The sequence below is a fragment of the Anolis carolinensis genome, chromosome 4 (genome assembly GCF_035594765.1).
Source record: "Anolis carolinensis isolate JA03-04 chromosome 4, rAnoCar3.1.pri, whole genome shotgun sequence".
Taxonomy (NCBI): domain Eukaryota; kingdom Metazoa; phylum Chordata; class Lepidosauria; order Squamata; family Dactyloidae; genus Anolis; species Anolis carolinensis.
This window is the reverse complement of record NC_085844.1, coordinates 246,308,917-246,325,007: the sequence shown is the minus strand read 5'-3', so window position 1 is coordinate 246,325,007 and position 16,091 is coordinate 246,308,917. Positions and strand designations below refer to the sequence as shown.

The 16,091-nt window shown below is 38.0% G+C and overlaps 1 protein-coding gene and 1 long non-coding RNA gene across 5 annotated transcripts in view; both read right to left on the bottom strand.

Moving 5' to 3' along the window:
• The window catches only part of zbtb46 (zinc finger and BTB domain containing 46), a 64,794-nt gene that overhangs the window by 24,592 nt on the left and 24,111 nt on the right, over positions 1–16,091 (bottom strand). For all 4 annotated transcript variants that reach the window (XM_062979086.1, XM_062979084.1, XM_003220695.4 and 1 more), the window contains one exon: positions 3,873–4,154. In XM_062979086.1, the coding sequence (XP_062835156.1) occupies positions 3,873–4,154 (282 nt within the window). The remainder of the gene's footprint in view (positions 1–3,872; positions 4,155–16,091) is intronic.
• Positions 5,105–14,532, bottom strand: LOC134298546 (uncharacterized). The gene is made up of 2 exons (XR_010005662.1): positions 14,332–14,532; positions 5,105–14,146 (listed from the first exon to the last, which is right to left on the bottom strand). It is a non-coding gene; the product is annotated as an uncharacterized LOC134298546 (long non-coding RNA).

Genomic DNA, 16,091 nt, shown 5'->3' with positions numbered 1-16,091 from the left:
CTAAGGAAGAAACAGAAAACCACTCTGTTGAGCTGTCCATGCATCTCCCTTATGCCTTCAGAACTACTGGTCATTTAAAGCATGAATGACACCAGAGGGCCAACTTATGTGATGCTTATTTCACAAATGCAACTAATGCACTTTCCCCCCTTAGTATAAACAGCAATTATACTATGTCTGAAACAGCACAGAGGAAGAATTGTACATACATACACTTATTCAAAAGATGCAGCTCCCAGACAAGCTGTTGCCTACACAGTAAGAGAAGCAGAGTTGGGGAAGAAATGACCCTGCAAATGTTATTGCCCTTAACTTTAATCAGCTCTACCCAGCATAACCAATAAGGACAGATGATGGGATTTACAGCCCACAATCAACTGGAAGGCATTATCTTCCCCAGTAATGTCATGGAAATCTTTCTTTAAGGGCAAACACCAACTGGACAAAGTAATCCTTATCACTGAATTCCCGATATTACCTGAGTTCCCGATATTCCCGATACTACTATTTGCATTACAAAAATGTTGCAATTTATTTTATTTCAACATTTAACAACAAGACTAATTTAATGAAGAGAGTTGCCACATATGTTGACAAGGGACCCCCGACCCAATTTTCTCCTTATATTTTTTGTATCAGTTCATTGTAAGACACCTGGAAAAACAAGTAAAAACATAAGCAATTGCAAAACTGCCCTAATGTGAGTTAATGCCTAGTATAAACATAGTTATTTAACTAAAGTTAAGGTATCTTTTTCTTATTAAAATCTATTTCAGATGTATGCAAGCATTAAAAAACCTGATGCCCAGTGAGATAATTATCAGTTTTTGAAAATCCAAACTGTAATTTAAGATTATAAAATGACAATTATAAGCAACTCTTATCCTGCATTGCAAAATCAAGACAAAAGCATATTAGCATTCTAGGATTAGACTGAAATATCGATATATCAGCAGGATTGCTAAATCTTGACCCAGTGATAAATGAAACCTATGGACAACTGGAAATATAAAAGATATGAAAAATGGTATCATAAATGTATTTTGTCAGTTTTTGAAGGTGCAAATTGTTGACTGTCAATGAATTTTGTATTGGTGGTCATTTGTTTTATTAAACAATAGTCAAGTATATATTGGGCTTTTTGTAGAAGATGCTGCTATAGTTTGAAATGGAAATTGATGTAAGTGCTAAAACTAAAACTTACCAAGAAGCAAGCATTTGTGAAATCATTCCAGAAACACATCCTTATCTTGCCATAAAGCCAGTTAATAAATTATTCTTTCCATAGAGAAAGGAAGGATTGTGTAAAAGTACATGTCAAGCCTCAAGCTCTCAATTGTCATTATCTACTCATTAAATTCACAATAGATTTTATATATTTTATTCCCTGAAGTTTCTGAACTTGTTTTTGAACACTTTAATTTTGTAGTATGGTGCAAGTACAAACTGCTTCAATCCTTGATTTGAAATCTCAATTTCAGCTCTGTATAAAGGCTTATCAGATACTTTTTAGATTTCACATATAATACACACACATTTAAAAAAAATAACCTTTTCATGCTACTAATTAGACCTTTGTAAAATTTCCTCATGCAGTCCCAATGAATACTTCATATTTAATTAAAATTATTCATTAACAAATATGCAAAATATAAAAAGATAAAACAATCTTCTGAAGACCCTCTAGTAGCAAACGTCTTTAATATAAGCCTTAAATATGAGGTAGCTGTTGTCTTTGCACCAGTCTTATAACTGTGGAAACTTCACCAAGAGGTAATGAAAGGTTATTTAATTAGTTATGACATTTATACCCCATTTTCCACATAGAGATTTTCCAAAGGAGCTTACCTCAGATGAATCAGTAATACCACCCTCAATCTTTTTCTCTCTGTCTCTCTCTCTTTCACACATACACACACACACAAATTCATATAATACCACACAACATTCAATAAACAATTCTGGAATAAAATATTATGTTTTTTACATACAGAGGCCTTCATCTGATATAAAAAAGGCAAAGGTTTCAACATCGAGTCTTCCTGGGGAGAGCATTCTACAACCAAATGTGCTAGCACCAACCAAGCTGTTGTTCCCTCGGTGCCACCAGTTGCACCTCCATCGATGAAACACCAGTAAATTAATGGGTGGAAAGTATATTTGAACCAGAAAGAAAAAAGCCAGCTGAATTCACAACTCTGGATACTAAACCAAGTAAATTTCTATTAAATGTAGTATTGTTTAGACTGTTGTTTTAATACTGAAAATATCACTAAAGGATCCACTTATTAAATTGCTAAATTCAAAACAGCACAAAGAAAGGAAGATCGTTCAACCAAAAGGTTCTCAGTTCTGCATGGGCTCTCTACAGTAAACACCTGAAGATCAGTGTCATTTTGTGAACCACAAGGCGTTCTCAAATCCACATAAAATTTAATCTGTTGCTACCCCAAATGTAATCTGAACACAGGGCCTGAGCAACTTCGAAGACGTCGACTGCTATTCCTCTCTATCCTTGCTGCAACAAAAGGCACACAGGTCATACAACAAAAATGAAACTCAGAGAGCAAAATCCATATTCGGAACTTGGTATATGCACATGAACAAGTGGGAAAGCCTGTTGTGGAAAGACATGTATGCATTTCAAAAGCTGTTTTAATTCTTGGCCCCCACTATGTTTTTGGAGCCAAATGTACTTCCCTTCTCTCCACATCCCCCAGATCCTTTGCAGTGAAAAAAATCAATAGGGATTTTAATTAGATTGATTGCAATGAGAAAGTTGACTTTCTTCTTTACTTCTGCGTTAAGTTGCTTTGTTATTTAGGAACACACAATCGGTTTGGTCTCTGCTATGTCGTTATAACTTTCCACTTATTTACAGTCCTCATATTCAAGAACTTTCACTAAGGAATCAGAGCATTCATAAGGGACACAAGTTTCTTATCCACATGGAAAAGAAGTATGTATTTGCTTAGCTAACAAATAAGCTCACCAATGATAAGCCTGTTTATAGGTTTCTAATCTGGATTATGGGTTCACATTATTGTATACAAGGAAAGGTTAAATAACTAGCAATAATTAGCTTTCTAAATATGTGAAGTTAAGAACCTTGAGATGCTTCTGTAAATGCAAAACACACATTCTCAATACAAATGTGCCTAAACTCCTCACTGCCTATTCTGATAGTATCTGATCTGATACTAAAAAAATACCAAAGGTAGCATATACTTATCGGACTTCAGTAATCCCCTTCTACATAACGCTACACTTTGTGTAGCCTGTGGATCTTCATATAGACAACCAAATTCTACAATTTATGACAGACTCCAAGACTGAAGCCAGACTAATACGATCTAATCTTCTGAGTAAGGACTAGTTATTAGAAAACTACACACGTAAAAACACATTTGTGTCCTGAAAATCATTTCATATTGCAGTTCAGGAACTCGCATGGCGAAATTACACACACAAACACAGGCCCTACACCTCTGTCTCTATCACACTCATAAAGATATATCCGGTGGGAAGAGGGGGGGAGAAACTAAGCATTAAAAGATCTAGTAGCACAGGAAGATGGTTCAGATAGAACCCTTTTATGTGCAAGACATTTTTCTGTATGATGATGCTCTGTCATATGAGTCATATGAATCTTCCAATATCAAACGTAATATCAAATGTCATGATCAAGACACGAAGATCTGTGAGAACTAGACCCAAATTGCTCAGCCACAAATTACCATTTTAAAAATCTATAAGGCAAATAACTGAGTTTGCATCAGTTTGGGATTGATCTATCATTTTAAAAAACAACCAAGTAACATCTTTATGACTGCCATTTACCTTGATTTGGGTACAAAGGAACAGCAACTTACAAGACAATGAATGTGTGCCTTTGGGTAAGTATTCAAAGAGCAGAGAACTTTCTTCGCCCAGCATGTCAGCTTTCAAGGACAGCAAACTGTTCTTGCTCATAAGAGCTGCCCGCAGGTTAGCCACGGCCACGGCCTGAAGTGCATTTTCCTTCTCTGGTGTAAGAGGCTGAGAGAGATAACTGGCTTCACCCCCTAGAAGGGCTTCATCAACTGCTGAATAAAGGTCCACTCTTTCTATTCTGCTGTCAGAACTGTTGGCTTCTGCCCCTGTCAGGTCCACACCTAAAGGGAAAAAAGGAGTATAAATAACCATGTACCAATGGTGTTCTCTTGGACACATGTGCATTTGTAGTGCTCCCCAGCCTTCATCCTTAATATCAGCAATCCCAATATTCTATTTAGAGGGATCTAAGATTATTTGCTTTTCCAGAGTAAACTTCCATGTTATTTTATCTACTTACAATGAATTCAAATGCAAACTCTTACAAAGTTATGCAGTGATTTATGGAACACAATACACATCCTAATTTGCTACTACAGAAATAGTGGTAACATGAAGATGAGCTTCTTGCTAATACTCTTCACATCAGGCCACAATAGTGTATAATCCCTGAGGACAAGGATAACTTTAGATAGGTGTTCCCTTTTATTTGTCCATCTGCAATTTATTAAAAGAACAAATAACTATTGAATATCTCAGTTACATTCAAACATATTTTTTGTAATGCAATACTTTTTTATATAAAAAGGTAATGACAGCAGCACTCTCATCCCTGGTCTCTTTCATATTTGAAATACAATGACAACATGCTCTGGGCTTTTTAACAATTTCCAGACATTAAATAACAAAATGCAGATGCTGCTGACAGTTTCCATATAAATTATTACACACTGCTCATTGATATTAAATGCTCCTTGAAAGCCACTTTCAAGTAAGTGGGTTCAGGGTTTCTCATGTTAGTTTGTGGCACCAAAAATCAAGAATGGATTGCTGCACTTTAAAATCTAAAACAACTATATTGTGGCATGTGCTTTCATTACATCAGTCAACTTCATCATATGCATGGAACTCTATCTTTAGTTTACCTATATACCCAAGGAGGGTGAACTACAAAGAACTAGATCAGAGAAAATTGAAATGCTGAAATGTTAAACTGCTAAAAGTATCAACTGTGACAGTTTCCTTCAACAGCTACAAAACAACATAATAATAATAATAATAATAATAATAATAATAATAATATAAAACTTTATTTATATCCCGCCACCATCTCCCCACGGGGACTCGGGGCGGCTTACATGGGGCAGTGGCCCAAACAACATAAGAACAAAATATAAGCAACACAATACAATCACAATATAAAAAGATAAAACAATAATACAATATATCAATATAAACAACAATATAAGATAAAAATTTCATTTAAAACACATAAATGGTAAGACCGTAATAAAAACAGGATAAATTATTAAAAACCCACTGGGGCTGATTAATTAATGACTATCTCCGAAGGCCTGTCGAAACATCCACGTCTTCAGCTGCTTCCTGAAGGAAGGTAGAGAGGGAGCCAACCTAATCTCCCTGGGGACGGAGTTCCAGAGTCGGGGATCCACGGCCGAGAAGGCCCTCTCTCTCGTCCCTACCAAATGCAGTTGTGAGGAGGGTGGAAGTGAGAGGAGGAATCTCAGCGATCGGGTGGGTTCATAGGGGACGACGCGGTCACGAAGATAGGCAGGTCCCGAACCGTTTAGAGCTTTATAGGTAATAACCTGCACCTTGAATTGGGCCCGGAATATTATTGGCAGCCAGTGGAGCTGCTTGAACAGGGGGGTTGACCGCTCCCTGTAAGCAGCTCCAGTTAGTAACCTAGCTGCCGACCGTTGTACCAACTGCAGTTTCCGGACCATCTTCAAGGGCAGCCCCACGTAGAGCGCATTACAGTAATCCATCCTTGAGGTAACCAGAGCATGGACCACCATGGTCAAGTCACATCCTTGCAGTGGTATACAAGTTAAGATTGTCAGTATTTTACAGCTACAATAATTACATCTGTGGAAGGCAGCCCAATTAAATCAAACAGGAGGTCTGTGCCCAACGAGATAGATGTTGCAAGTCTAAGATAAAGGTAAAGGTTTCCTCTGACGTTAAGTCCAGTCATGTCTGACTCTGGGGGTTGGTGCTCATCTCCATTTCTAAGCCGAAGAGCCGGCGTTGTCCGTAGACACCTTCAAGGTCATGTGGCCGGCATGACTGCATGGAGCGCCATTATCTTCCCGCCGGAGAGGTACCTATTGATCTACTCATATTGGCATGTTTTCGAACTGCTAGGTTGGCAGGAGCTGGAGCTAACAGTGGCCACTCACGCTGCTCCTGGAGTTTAAACCTGGGACCTTTCGGTCTCCAGCTCAGTGATTTAACGCACTTCGCCACTGGGGCTCCTGTCTGTAAGCTGTTAAAATTTAAGAATTAGGCTAGAACATCTCCTAGTTTCCAAGCAAGCAACCAAACCTTACTCAGTCCAATGAGCAGCGTGCATACTGGATTGAAAAGAATCTAGAGTAATCCATCTCATCCAAGAACCTTATAACTAGATCACTGTGTTTCCATTAAGAAATGGCAGACAAACATTTTTCAAATGTCTAGTAAATATCAATCAATCAGGTGGTTGGGCAGCAAAATATTTTCAGATTTTTGTAAATCTGTCTCAGAATTCCCTTTCCACATCCACATCATGGAGCTGATGAACCAAGAACTATACTGCCCAGGATTAAATTTACTGCTGCAGAATGAAGAAGGGCAAGTCCATGAACTATGATACAATGCTGATAGAAGTTGACACAGATAAATGAAAAACTTAATTAAATTGTGGGAGCTGCATCTGAGACATGGCAGGAATACAAACTGAAAACCCTCCTCCATCTGCCACAGCAAGGAGTCAGGGTCAGGAATTAGAATCCCAGCTTTAATAACCTTAAAGGAAAATTTCCATGTAAAAATAATGTTCCTGCTTACTATAATCAAAACGAGAAAACAATAATGTAAATTCAAGCTGTAATATAAAAAATATATATATAAAGAAATGCAGCTTAATTTAAAAGGAAGTTCTCCTTGATGCTGTTAATCTTGAACATAGGCAAGTATGTAGGGGAGGCATGGTGGTATTTTTTACATGTGCTGAGGAACACCAACATCAACCCTTTTAAAAATATCTCAATTGCCTCATGTTTCCTTGATCATTTCACTTTTACACTCGCAGTATGAGAAGTATTCTGTGTGGTGAGAATGACTTTGCATATTTTATAATTGTTATTCCTTCCAAACTTATGGGATACTGCACAATTGCTAAGATCTAAATTAGTGGTTCACAATCTGTGGGATTTCTGGGAGTTGTAGGCCAAACACCTGGGGACTGACAGTTTGAGAACCACTGATCAAAATAAAACATGCAGTCTAAAATAAAATATGTTTGTTGTCCAAATTAGCACTAATAAATATTTGTTAGCTCAGGAACCAAACTCAGATTAATCCTTCTCTGGTACCAATAGTACAGTAGGCCAATAAAACAAAGACAGACCTAACTGCAATTACAGTCCCAACCAGAGTAAAACTTGATAACGCCCAGTTTAATTGAGTTACAGGGATTCAACGGGTCTACTGTAGTTTGTATAATTTGATTTAGCCTATTATCCCTACTCAGAAGAGCATCTGCTTCAAAAAGAGCTTCTTCGATTATTAAAATCTGTTCAGGAAGCGCTGCTAAGAGTTTAGCTCTTGCAGATAGTTCTGTCTTTAGTTGTTTAACTAGGATTATTTTTGAAGGTAGACTTTGGAGTTTATAAGGAGGCCTATTATGTTCCTCTTAGTTTTAGGTCACTGGGATGGATTTTCCTGTATTGCAAGACCTTTAAATTGATCACTAATGAGACTCCTGGGTTTTAGAATTCCAACTGTAGTTTGTTATTAAACACAGTGTATTCCCTTAATTATCTGAACATTAAGCTTTTTAAATATAGTTTTAATGGTTCTTGTATGCTTCATGTACCACTTAGTAAATGAATTTTTGAAACAAAAAGACAGATTTTATGACTGTTGGCCTAATCAATCAGAATGAGTTAAGTATATTGATGAAAAGAGCTTTTGAGTAAAAACATAACCATAGAAAATTCTTATCTATATATATAAAAGGGTTATGGAATCGCGGCACCGAGCAAAACAGCAAAAGTAAAGGCCCCCCAACCTCGAAATTTGACAACACAACCCATCATCCACGCCTTCAGGTTGAAACAACACAAAATCATGTCACGCACCTCCACATGGACAGAACCCACAACGCACCATCGGGAGCCATGCCAGGGAGGGAAAAGAGAAGCCCTCATGGCTGCCGGCAAGAGGGAAGGCAGGCAATGGGAAAAAGCTGTCCCCTGGGTCCTAGCGCCCGCCCATTATCCGAATTATTTACAGTACAGTCTCACTTATCCAAGCCTCGCTTATCCAAGTTTCTGGATTATCCAAGCCATTTTTGTAGTCAATGTTTTCAATATATCATGATATTTTGGTGCTAAATTCGTAAATACAGTAATTACAACATAACATTACTGCATATTGAACTACTTTTTCTACCAAATGTGTTGTCTAACATGATGTTTTGGTGCTTATCTCCACAATCTCCACCATAAAAATAATAATAGAATCCTACAGTCACACAGATAGGAGAGACCCCTAAAGCCCATCCAGTCCAACCCCTTCCTGCCATGGAGAACACAATCCAAACATTCCCAACAGATGGCCATACAGCCTCTTGAGAATGATAATGCTAATAACAATATCATGGAATCCTCATGTTTCCAGACAGCCCTAACAATCATCCAGTACAACTTCCTTCTACCATGCAAGACCACACAATCCAAACACTCCTGACAGATGGCCATCCAATATCTCCACAATCTCCACCATAAAAATAATAATAGAATCCTACAGTCACAGACATAGGAGAGACCCCTAAAGCCCATCCAGTCCAACCCCTTCCTGCCATGGAAAACACAATTCAAACATTCCCAACATATGGCCATACAGCCTCTTGATAATAACAATACTAATATCACAGAATCCTTATGTTTGCAGACAGCCCTAAGAATCATCCAGTACAACCTCCTTCTACCATGCAAGACCACACAATCCAAACACTCCTGACAGATGGCCATCCACCCACTATATAATAATAATGATGATAATAAAGATAATAATCATGATGATAACAGCAACAATAATAATAATAATAATAATAATAATCATAGAACTATACCATCCAATAATTTGGACACACCCCTAACGGCCATCCACCCCAACCCTTTCTACTATGCACCAAGACACAATCTAACCATTCACAACACTTGGACAATGTATTTATTTATTTATTTATTTATTTCCACCATTTATATGCCGCCCTTCTCACCCGAAGGGACTCAGGGCGGCTCACAATCTGGCAAATTCGATGCCGGTATACAGTACAAAAATAAACATAGCAATTAAAACAATCAATTTAAAACAATCCAATAAATACATATAGTATGCATACTATACAATACTACACAGCGACCCCCTCTACTCTCACCACTTTCACATTACACAAACAACCAAATACATACTAAACATAAAGACAACCATACAACAGATATTCAATACCACCACTAACTCACATTTCTCACCAACACCACCAGACAACGCCACAGCAACGCGTGGCTGGGCACAGCTAGTATATCTAAAATGTCTGTTGGGGTGTTTTACATAAATAAAGTAATATTTTTAAAAAATAACTGCAGAAAAGATAATAGGAAGTAATATTTTTATTATTTTATTATTTGTAGTTTTTGATATATATTTAGCTAGCTTAGTTTACATGAAGGTAATATAATAATTGTGTGGATTTTTCATCATATGATTTATCCAATTTTTAGTACATGTATATTTTCTTCTATAAATATAATAAAAAATAGGTTAATAAGCAAATACAATGCGGTCTGGTGAAGGAGTTACAATAGCAGGCTCAAAATGATTAAAGCAAACAACAATCCAGATTTCAGAGAAACTTACTGTTAGGTTCACCAAACAAAAAAACAAAACAAAACAGTTAACAAAATATACTCAGGCTTTAAAACTTGAAAAAAACAAAAGACAGTGGGATCAAAGTTGCAGTTGTATTCTACTGGGAGGCTTCCAATAAGACTCCTAAATGAACAGAAAGTTCTACTAGACATAACTTTTTGCTCTTATATTCTTAAAGAATATTTCCAAGGCAACAAAATTAGTTTCCATGTTATTAATGGAAAATGTTTACTTTGGGGTTTGCATGTTTTTTTAAAAATGTATATAACTGGAAAAGAGTGATGTTAAGTGATATAAATTTTATAACCATTGTCCTCACAATGCAAACTGCTGCTGCTGCTACTGTTGTTGTTATTTTCCACTTTCCTCTCTCAAATGAGACTCCAAGAAGTAATATTACTACTGTATGTTTCTCTTCACTGGGAGAAAGCTGCCAAAACTATGCAGAATACCCTTGTGGCATAGATTCTTTTAATATACATATACATATATATTGATGAATAGTATACTCTCTAGCTTAAGGAAATAATTAAGCCAAGCCAGGTAAGTACTCAAAATAGAGGAGATGGGCTTCAAATATATAGTTAAATTATAGCAAGACAGGCTATTTTCATGGGGGGAAGACAGCTAGCTTTAGATCTTGGGGAAAATGGAATGTAGGGTGGAGAAGCAAAACAGAGATATAACTAAAAGCTGGACTAGGGTGGGGTCATTTTAAACCTAGGGTGTATCCACTGATGTTGAGCTTCAAGCAATCTATTCAGCTTCCTACGACTTTTAAAAATAACTTGACATAACCCTTTAATAAAGGAACCTCAAAACATAGGTATTCCTACTTTATTCCAATGTAGGTATTCTCATCACTTTAGTTAACCTGGACATTATGGCCTGCTAGTGATTCCTGTCATGAACATGGCAGTGTCTTAACTACAAGTCACTGAATGGTCTGTTGAAAGTTTGTGTCAAATGTGTAGCGCAAATTTGTACCTCAAAAAATTAAAACAAAGTAATCTTCAGATGAACCCTTCCCTTAAGGCAGTGATGGCAAACCTGTGGCCCTCCAGGTGTTTTGGACTTCAGCTCCCAGAATTCCTGGGCATTGGACAAGCTGGCTAGGGCTTCTGGGAGTTGGAAGGCCAGGTGTTTGACACCTCTGCCTTAAGGGAACAAAGGGTTATATAGAGTTGGAAGAGACCCCATGGGCCATCCAGTCCAACCCCCTGCCAAGAAGCACGAAAATCGCATTCAAAGCACCCCCGACAGATGGCCATCCAGCCCCTGCTTAAAAGCCTCCAAAGAAGGAGCCCCCACCACACTCCGAGGCAGAGAGTTCCACTGCTGAACAGCTCGGTTAGGAAGTTCTTCCTGATGTTCAGGTGGAATCTCCTTTCCTGTAGTTTAAAGCTGTTGTTCCATGCCCTAGTCTCCAGGGCAGCAGAAAACAAGCTTGCTCCCTCCTCCCTATGACTTCTCCTCACATCCTGATCCATGGCCCTCATCAGGTCTCCTTTCAGCCTTCTCTTCTGCAGGCTAAACATGTCCAAATCTTTATGCCGCCCTCCTCTGGACACATTCTAGTGTGTGAACATCTTCCTTAAATTGCGGTGCCCAGAATTAGACCCTTTATTCCAGGTGTGGTCTGACCAAGGCGAAATAGAGGGGTAGAATGACTTCCCTGGATGTAGACACTATACTTCTATTTATGCAGGCCAAATTCCCATTGGCTTTTTTAGCCGCCACATGACGTTGTTGGATCATGTTCACTTTCCTACCCACGAGGAAAGATCTTTTTGACACATACTGCTGTCGAGCCAGGCATCCCCCATTCTGTATCTTTGCATCATTTTTTCTGCCTAAGTGGAGTATCTTGTATTTGTCCCTATTGAACTTCATTTTGTTAGTTTTGGCCCAACTATGTAATCAGTTAAGATTGTTTTGAATTCTGCTCCTAACTTCTGGAGTATTGGCTATCCCTCCCAATTTGGTGTCGTCTGCAAACCTGATGATCAAGCCTTCTAGTATCAATGTACTTGGGCTAGATCTTCACCATCTGACAGGTCATGGTAAAAAGTCTTTATTATGCAACAAAAAGACTCTTATTCAGGACAGCATAATTTATTTTAAAAGTTAATCTGCAAGCAAACTGCTTCAGAATTGAAAAGTTTTTTTGGTAAAAAACCCCCCACCAACAACAATGCACAATGGTCGGGGGAGGGGGGGGGATCTAATACAGTGCAGCACCCAAGTGGCAGAGTAATGGGATAGTTACCTTCATGGAAGCATTCCTTGGATTAATCTTAGCATCAACGGACAAACTAGGAAACACCTGTCATTTATAGTTATAATAGCATCAAGCTCTTAATAGAAATTACCTACAATATGGCAGAACTCAAATGTGACATAGCATGATACATAAAACAGCAAAATTCAACTGTGGATACAATATGGAAGATTTATGTTTCTAGCATGTCACAGTATACCCAATATATTTCTGACAAATATCATAATATGCACAGTGCAATAATAGCACACTTGCAGTTCATTTGCAGTCTTTCAAGTACAGTAGAGTCTCACTAATCCAAGCCTCGCTTATCCAAGCTTCTGGATAATCCAAGCCATTTTTGTAGTCAATGTTTTCAATATATCGTGATATTTTGGTGCTAAATTCGTAAATACAGTAATTACAACATAACATGACTGCGTATTGAACTACTTTTTCTGTCAAATTTGTTGTATAACATGATGTTTTGGTGCTTAATTCGTGAAATCATAACCTAATTTGATGTGTAATAGGCTTTTCCTTAATCCTTCCTTATTATCCAAGATATTTGCTAATCCAAGCTTCTGCTGGCCCATTTAGCTTGGATAAGTGAGACTACTGTACATTGAAAATATTCCACAGACTAAAGTCCTGAAGGTAGTGGTGTTTTAAGCAAAGTTGTTGTGAATACTGACTTTTTTTTATTCTGTTTACTGGACATTAGCACTTACTTTAAGCACCGCTACTTTAAAATGTCCAGTTCTTCTTATATCAGTATTAATATTTTAAAATATTTCAGCAAGCTATCAAAATACTGACATGTAGATTAATAGATCCCAGCCAAATGTACATGGCAGTATTCTGATAGCTTGTTGAAATGTTTCAAAATATTTGAGTGTGAGCTGAATTGAACAAACTGTAGCGCTGAAGCAGAACACAAATCTTTCTGGTTCAAGACAGAAGCAGCAGGCAAGATAGAATGCAATGCACTGGCAGCACATAGGCAAATCTACAACCCTTTATAATGGGTGGTGAATGAAAGAACATAAGGGAGAGTGGGATTACAGCACCATCCGCTCTAAAGGTAGTGGTGGCCAATGTATTGTCAATATTGACAAGTGAACAGGAACCACAGAGAAAAACCAAGTCTCAGAGTGCACACAGTCTCAGTACTCACAATTGATGGCACTGTATGCACATTATTACTTGTTTATATCCCACATTTTAGCAAAGATTGACTTCCAAGATTATGGCAGAGACTCATAATTCACAACAAAATAAAAAAAGCTCTTCTCAATTAGTCCACATGTCAATCTAACCATGGTGGGAACAAGATGCCACTTGGAAGACATGGGGACAAAACCATCCTCCTGATCATGCTTCACAAGTATTATTCAGAAACATATCACTCTAACAATGGAGAAAATATTAATATGGGTTGAATATCCTTTATCTGGAATTGCAAAGTCCAAAAGTGTTCAGATAGGTAACTGGGACAGTGACACCTTGCTTTCTGATTATTCAATGTACACAAATTTTGTTTCAAGCAGTGTAAATAAGGTGCATACGAAACATGAACCAATCTCATGCTCAAATTTGGGTCCCATCTCCAAGATAACTTATTATGTATATACAAATATTCCAAAATAAAAAACAAGCCAAGAGCCAAAACAGTTCTAGTCCCAACCATTTTGGATAAGGGATTCTCAACCTGTATCCAATGAAAGTTGTCCTATTCTACGAAGGTGTCCTCTCCCCTTTTACATCCTTCTATATTAGTGACAAGCCCTGTATCTTGTGGTAGGAAACACTATTTAACCACATATCCTGATAAGTAAAGTTGGCCCACATCAAAGAATTTATAACAAATTAGCCATAGAAGAAGGAAAGAGCATTACTTTAAAAACATACCTGACATTGGGTTGTTGTATGTTTTCCGGGCTGTATGGACATGTTCCAGAAGTATTCTCTCCTGACGTTTTGCCCACATCTATGGCAGGCAACCTCAGAGGTTGTGAGGATGCCTGCCATAGATGTGGGTGAAACGTCAGGAGAGAATACTTCCGGAACATGGCCATACAACCCGGAAAACATACAACAACCCTGTGAACCCGGCCATGAAAGCCTTCGACAACACATACCTGACATTTAAGATTCATCCATCACTATACTATATGATGAAAAGTAGCAAGGGTACATATCAATGTATTTTATTTTACAATACCTTTCATACACTCACCATCAGTGAAGCAGCACTGAGTGATTTTGCAGCATTGAGCCACACCCCCCCCCCCCCCCGAAAGTCTCAAGGTGTTGTTTATTCATCATAACTCCACTGTCGTAAGTGACAAAGTGTGTGCTATTTCATCAAAACTGTCCACAAGAAGAAAATTATGGGTAAGGGTTGAAGAACAACACTGAAGATCTCCTTTGCAAAAATCCCTTTGCATATATCCATGAAACTGACAGATTTCACACATGGTATTTTTATTCTGTGACTGTTTCAGTTCTTCCTGCCAAGGTAATTGACCTCCAGGATGCCTATCTTTAATATAAGAAAATCCCACAGCCAGAGGGTACAGTCTTTAGTTAATCCTATAAAACGATATTCCTAATACAACTGAATGACCAGAGGGGTAAAATACATGAAAAAAGTATTTCTGACATTCTTCTTTCAAAATCCTTATTTCCATGCATAGTAATTGTGCAAAGGGTTTTTTTTTCATTTGTTAGCCATAAAAGCAAGAATGTAAAAGGTGGGAAATAAGCCAGTTAAACCCTCAATCTGATTCCCGAAGAGCTTTCCAAAGGAAAAAAAAATCACTATGTTAAGGAACTACTGTATTTACTGGCTTACATACTTCAACAAGAAAAGAAACCCACAAAAAGTGTTTTCTTTCTAAAGGATTTATCTTGCTAATTAATGACACAGTTGTAATTCAATATCCAATTAACTTTCACTGTTTCTTGCCTTTTTAAAAATACATTTCACTGAAATTTTCCTTTTAAATCTAGGAATGGTGCCATCACGAATTCCCACCTGGGACATTTAACCTAGAATATGTGAAGGACTATAGTCAACTGCTGGACTGTGCAGCAGTTTCATTGCAACAAAATTATTATTATTTTTAAAAAACAGGAATGGCTTTTCTAAAAACATAAATATATTCTGCTTTTCTGTCTGAAGATGACAAAAGCAATTTAATAAAGGTGTGAAAATATCACCAGGAGCAAGGACAGATACAGAAAGCATATTGCCTCCTACCCTAAACACTATCTAGAACAGTGGTTCTCAACTTGGGGTCCTCAGATGTTTTTGGTCTTCAACTCCCAGAAATCCAAACAGCTGGTAAACTGGCTGGGATTTCTGGGAGCTATAGGTCAAAAATATCTGTGGACCCCAGGTTGAGAACCACTGGTCTAGAAAGACAAGTGCAAAATTTTCTATCTAAGATCTACTAGGCCAGGCATGGACAAACTTTGGCCCTCCAGGTGTTTTGGACTTCAACTCCCACAATTCCTAACAGGATGGAGGGCCAAAGTTTGTCCATACCTAATCTAGGCAGATCTATAGAACCAGATGAGCCTGATAATACTATTATTTATTATTATTTATTTATTATTTGCGGTATTTATATATTGCTCTTGTCATCATCTTGTCATCCCCCTCGATGGATTGTCACCTTGCCGTGGTGAGGGGGCTTGCGTGTTCCGATGAACCTGTGGGCACAACCACTGGAGTGATGCACTCCCAGGAGTGGGCGCAGGGGAGGTTCCAGACCAAGCACAATCCGAAGACCCAAAGACCTCAACGGCGGAGCAGGCGGAGGATAACATGGTACATGTTACAACGGCT